Source organism: Falco rusticolus, chromosome 1 (genome assembly GCF_015220075.1).
Source record: "Falco rusticolus isolate bFalRus1 chromosome 1, bFalRus1.pri, whole genome shotgun sequence".
Taxonomy (NCBI): Eukaryota; Metazoa; Chordata; class Aves; order Falconiformes; family Falconidae; genus Falco; species Falco rusticolus.
Genome location: NC_051187.1, coordinates 25,464,077 through 25,470,076, shown reverse-complemented (window position 1 = coordinate 25,470,076; position 6,000 = coordinate 25,464,077). Strand labels below are relative to the sequence as shown.

At 48.9% G+C, this 6,000-nt stretch overlaps 1 protein-coding gene across 1 annotated transcript in view; it reads right to left on the bottom strand.

The window, feature by feature from the left end:
- Positions 1-213: 213 nt before the first annotated feature.
- GALNT17 (polypeptide N-acetylgalactosaminyltransferase 17) overlaps positions 214-6,000 on the bottom strand; it is a 214,681-nt gene continuing 208,894 nt past the window's right edge. Inside the window, exons 10-11 of the mRNA XM_037375128.1 lie at positions 4,193-4,360; positions 214-3,535 (exon numbers count right to left, since the gene is read on the bottom strand). Of these exons, the coding sequence (XP_037231025.1) occupies positions 3,407-3,535; positions 4,193-4,360 (297 nt within the window). The 3' untranslated portion in view covers positions 214-3,406. The remainder of the gene's footprint in view (positions 3,536-4,192; positions 4,361-6,000) is intronic.

Sequence of the window (6,000 nt, the reverse complement as noted above, 5' to 3'; positions counted from 1 at the left end):
CTTGGTGAGCAGCAGCTGGCAGGGATGGATGAAATGGGAGGTTAATCTGCATCGGCCATCTCTCTTGATTTCTCCTTCATTTCCATTTCTTTTTTAAAATGGAAGTTCCATTAAAACGGCAGCACTTTTCTATTAAATAAGTAACAGAGAAGAATGACTGCCTCCGTATCTCATCATCAGTGAATCTTTTTAAAATCACTCAAGAGGCAAGGCTCAAATCATATATTTAATAAGAACCACTTCGATACCACTTTTTAAAGCAATTAACATATTATTAGAGATAAGCGCAAGATGCAACATTTAGATCCAGATTTCTAAGACAGATTTCTACGGTTTAGGAGGGTGCAGACCTCGGTTCATCGCCTCGGCAATCATCTCTGCATGTCACAAACCAATGTCAGAACAGAAATTCAGTTACATGGACACAGCAGATTAAATTCTCTCTTTTAATCCTGATTTTACTCATGCTGCTTCTGTTCAGTCATTTGAAAGCACTCGATGTATACCTGTGAGAATGGGCAAACCACCTCAGCGGGGTTTCTGCCCCACCTGAGGCTCCTGGAGCAAAGCGTTCATTTCCACTGTCCCCTTCCTTTTGGATACATGGCCATTTGTTTCCCTTATGGAGCACGAAGGCAAGGCATCTCTGAACCTTAATATTTTACAGGATCAAAGAGGCCGTCACCAACAGGATCCTCATCGCCAGGTCACCTTGTATCGCCTGCAGGCAAGCTCCCGGGCGCCTGTGCATTGCCTCCGACAGGCAGCACAAATGCCACCAGGCAGCTGGAGATGCTCGGTGGTGCGCCCTGCTTCTGCCAAGGGCTGCTGCCTCCCGAGCGGAGCCGCATAGACATCCCGGAGTGACTTTGGGTGACAATCCGGTGTGTTAAATAGAGCAAGTCCCTCCTGTCTGGTGGCTGAAGCACATCCTGCCAACGACAGTAGCCGAGGTGTAGCCACACATTCATTTCTGCTGCCGGTGACAGGGACAAAAACCCTTCAGCAGCTGAAGCAGATGGAAGGCTGGGGGCGGCGACACCTTATACCATCACGATTAAATCTGACAAAGCCCATCTGCTGGCGCCCTGAGCACTGGCAGGGCTAGAGCTGAACTGGGAACCGTGAATTATAGCACAGGCAACATCCAAGGGCTTTTTGGTTGTTTATCCTGAAACATGCAGGGTTTTCCCAACACTAAACAATATGTGGCTTCCACTGATGAATGACAGCAAACTCCTCAATTAAAGGGCATTTTAGCGTTTTGACCATTAGCTGTGAAGTCTCAAATCCCCCAGACTTTCCTGGAGTCCACTTGATCAACGAATTGCTTTTCTTAGAAGGCAGCAACAAATGTAAGGGCAAACATATCATGCATCTAAAGACATTGTGATCATATTGGTTTTGTAAGTGCTAGAATTTATTACACAAGAGATGATGCAACAGCGATTAAGAGAGCAAAATTCTACATTGACTCCCTACTTTGCAATTCAGGACAACTAAGAGGTTTTACTTCATTAAGGAAGCAAGGGAAAAAAAACAGCAGAGACAACCCCAATGGATGAGGAAGTCTTGTCAAGCCTAAATGAACAATCAGTCCTATGTGACGCTCATTGCTGTAGAAGGAACCATGAAATATATCTGCTTCTGTTCAATAAATTACTAAAACATCAGTTATAAACCTGCTGCATGGCATTGAAAATTGAACTCATTAAACATCCAGGTAGCTTCATCCTGATGCAAATGGAAGACAGGCATGAGTGCTCTGCAGCAAACAACTCTGTGCACATCCCGTCTTTGGGAAACATATTTACACATACGGCTCATATATTAATATATTTTTAGTGCACCCTAGCCAGAGGGCAACCAGAAAGAGAAGGACAGGAGATGGGCTGGCTTCTCCTTTCCACTGAGCAAAGCCTGTATCCACCCATTAGTCTAGCATCTGTTGTAAAGCAACTTTACAAGACCACGTTTCCCTTTTCCAGGTAGCCAGACATCAGGACCTCAAACCAATGGTCTCCCATGATGCCTGGGTAGATATGGTAGCCAAGATGACTGCAGGCCAAAAAAAAGCAGATGAGTTCGCCCCACCATATTAACAAGCCTCAAGTGACTGCAAAGTCAAGAATTTATGGGTCTCTCGCCCTCCCTCTCCCTTCCTCAATTCACCACAGCTCATGAAGGTCCGCAGCAACATGCAGTTTGGGGTGGACCTTCACCACAGTCACACACTGACCAGGTGGGATTAGGTGGGCTTGAGCCTCAGGAGGAGAACACTGCTACCAAGTTATGAGACTACCGTTACTGATGTCTTTGTTCAGAGCAAGGATGCCTTAAACCAAACCCTACAGCCTCCACGGGAGGGAAGCCTGAGCAGGACTTTCTCTCATGTTGCCTGCTCTCAGCCTGCTGCACTCACCAGCGCATCCATCCTCACTTCAACAAGAAAAGAGCAAAAAAAGGGTAAAGGTGAGTCTCCAAAGGGACAGTGCCAGGCTGAGAGCCCTGCCGGGAGGGCAAGGTAGCTCTGCAGCTGCCCAGGCTCCCGTGGGGCAGGAGGCATCTCCCAAGCCTTACGCGCTACGCGTCAGTCTGACTGCCACCTGCAAGGGCAGGCAAGTGCCCCAACAGGCAGGCAGACATCCCAGGTCTTTTCCAAGGAAAACCTGTCTGGAGCCTCCGTGGGAGGGACTGGTGTTGCACGGGGCTGGCTGGGCCAACAGCAGCGCGTGGGCGGTGGAGAGGAGACGATGGGAGATCACTGGTTTTATTCAACAGAATTTTGCTTGATGGCACCTGTGATTAAGGGTTGGAAAGATCCATGGGAGCTACTGCGGGTGAGATTTGCCTCTCCCAGATTCAAGAAAGGGGCTGCTGGATGTAGGGGCAAGAAAGGAAGAGGAGGGAGGACCTACCAAAACACCACATCTTTCAAACTCAGCTCATTTGGGGCTCGGCAATGTTCTCCTCTCACAAGCATGTAAGTTTTCGTGCTTGCCAGGCAGATATAGCCAGGGTCTCTCGACTCCCATTGCGGCGCAAACCTACCCGGCCCTCTGGGAGAGCGTGGGGTTGTCTGGGAAAGCAACAATTCCCTGTCAGTAAAATGCTCACAAGACTGCATGAGCTTATTACAGTCATTCCAGCAGAAATAAGTGGTACCTTTTAGAGTGCTTGCCAGAAGAAAATAGCAGTTCTGACCCAATTTCACACAGTTGGAATCAGCTGTGGGAGACTAATACACAATAAAAATAAAAAGACACAAATGCCCCTTTCCCCCATGTCCTCTCCTAATAACACGAATAAAGCTCTGTTTTGATATTTCGTCCTTTCCAAAGGAGTCCAGTCAGATCAGTCCAAGTCAGCCGTGCTTCGAGTCAAACTCCTCTCACTCTTCTGCCCTTTACTTGATGAAATTTTTAATTGTCCATCTTTGTCCTGTGCAGCTGCGAAGAATCAGATCAATGCCGGCCATTCCCCTGTTCTCCACTTCCAAGCATCGTCCCGTTCCTTTGTTCAGGATGGCACCATTCTAAAATTAAAGGATATGGGGAAAATATTAAAAAAAATTGAAGATGTGGGGTAGCCTGTGAAGCTAGCCAAGACTGTGCGCTGCCCGGGAGTGCAGGTGTGTCCTTGTGTGCATCGCTGGAAAGTGCACAGCGCTTAGCTGGGCGGTAATGCAATCCAAACAATAAAATAATTCCTAAAACAATCAATGTTTATTGAATGAGCAACCGCTATCACTGGCAACATGTATCCCAACATGTCAGCAACCAAAGGACATCTGTAACCTTTAAACAGCATGGCTATACCCCTGCGTTAGGAAGGTGTGATGCTTCTGTAGAGTGAATATTATTGATGCTCTGCTTTGGGACAAAAGTACCGTGTTATCATGTATTTTTCATCATTCATTATCTGTAAGAAAAAAAGAAATCTGCAAGTCATCAGCTGGGCAGGTTACATACACCTGAAGGTATCAGAAAGGGAAACTACTGTGAATTGTCCTAAAATACTGTCCTTACCCCTGATCCCTGTTAACCTCATCCCTCCGCCCAAGGACCTGGCACCTGCTCTTGCACAGGACCATTCTGTCTTCGTCCCACACCTTCTCATGCCAAAGATGATGTGCCTCAACTCATGGATTGGGAAGCAGAGGAGCAGTATCCATGGCATACTCGCAACAAACCTGTATGAAATTCCAGCGCTTATGGAGGCTGCTCTTGACCTTCTCGCAATCGAGGAGCTGAGGGAAGCGGCTTTTCACATTATCTACCAGGCAGCGGGTATCAGGCAGAAGAGTCGTGGTCCCGAGGGCCCCGAGATGAAGGAATCCCTCCTTGGTGTAGCGTGCAAGCTGGGAAGCAAGGGAGGAGAGGAAGACAACCATCGGTATCTTTGATGCATCGTTAAAAAGTGACAGAGGAAAGAACAGGTTTGCAGAGCCCCAGGGAAAAACTGTGAGGATGGTGCACGGAGAAACTAGAACTCACAAGAGGAAAAAAACCCAACTTTCTCCAGCCTTTTTTTTTTGTGTGTTGCTTTTGGGTTTTTTTTGCAGATGCAGGTGAGGAGCTGGGGCACAGAGAAGGGACAAGAACAACTCTGAGCCTTCAACCCATCACAGGGCAGAGTCCTCCAGCCTCCCCTGGGCCTTACCACTGTAGGCTGGGGCAAAGGATGATTTTCCCTGGTTTTCAGCTGCAGCCAGCTGGCTTGGCAGTCACACTGGCCCAGCCTGGGGCTCCTCGCATGCTTGCTGAGCCAGGCTTGCCTTGGCCTGTTAACGATGCTGCTCTAGTGTCTGGCAGAGCCCTCTAGATCTCCAACAGCAGCCGGACAGCAACGTCAGCCAAAGGGGGCCAATCTATAATCAGCCATGTTCCGCAGCAATGCGAGCCCACATCTCCCCCATGATTCGGCACTGAAGCAAAGGCTCGGGGTTGCAGCTGACCCCTGTGACACCCCCGGCATCCGACCAGCCAGCGCTCCCAGGGACCTGCCGGGGCTGCCAAGGGGATGCAGGCTGGGAGCATCTGGCAGGGCAGGAGGCTCTCGGGGGCAGCACCCAGCTGGCACCCAGACAGCACTGAGACAGCCACAGAGGGGCCACACACAAAGGGCTCCTCCATTTGCAGTGTTTAAGGAATCTCACCCAAATATTTCCCTAAGCATATTTAAATTCAGGAGTGAAAAGAGATGAATGACAGTGGCCTGCCTTTTATAGTTCAAGGGAAGGATATACACAGCTGCTTATTTAAATTATGAATCAATCCATTATCTAGCAGACAAATAAAGAGTATTCAGCACGTTAATTAACTGAGCATATCTGTGACCCAGATGCTTAAAAAGAGACAGTAAATCACACTGGGAGTTCGGGTTATCTCAGTTAGAATAATTAAATGTTGAAAATCAAGTTAGAACAATGTAGCAGGGTCCGACTGCAGCTAATAATGGCAGATACAGGTATGGTGCTTGATGCCAATATTTCCTTCTCTCAGTGACACTGGTTGTAGGTACAGGTGTGCTGAATCCTCCAGCTTCCTTGAGATGGCTGCCTGGGGTGCTTTGCTCCCAGCTGCTGGCAGAGTTACACTTTTAGACAATGTGCTGTATAGCAAAGCAAAGCCTCTGCTACTTCACATCTCACGGAGGTCTCTTCCCAAGGCATTGACCCCAGGCAGATTCAGCTGCAGCAGCCCACACCACCAAGCTGATGCTAGCCCAGGGCAAAGCTGCCCCATCCTGTCCCCCAGTGCAGCACCTGCTCCTCTGCCCCCAAAGCCTTTGGCAAGACGGTGTAGAGCAGTACATGTCTCTCTAAGCTTTACAGTAATTTCCCCTCCAAACTGCTGCACTGGCACAGCAGAGGTGGAAAGGAAGGGCAGCCTGCAGAGCTTAAAGTCATAGCCATCACCGCCTGCTCCCACCGATCCCTGTGTCCCCAGGTGTGGGGTGCCCGACCGCAGGATGGGGATCCTTCCCACCACCGAGCTC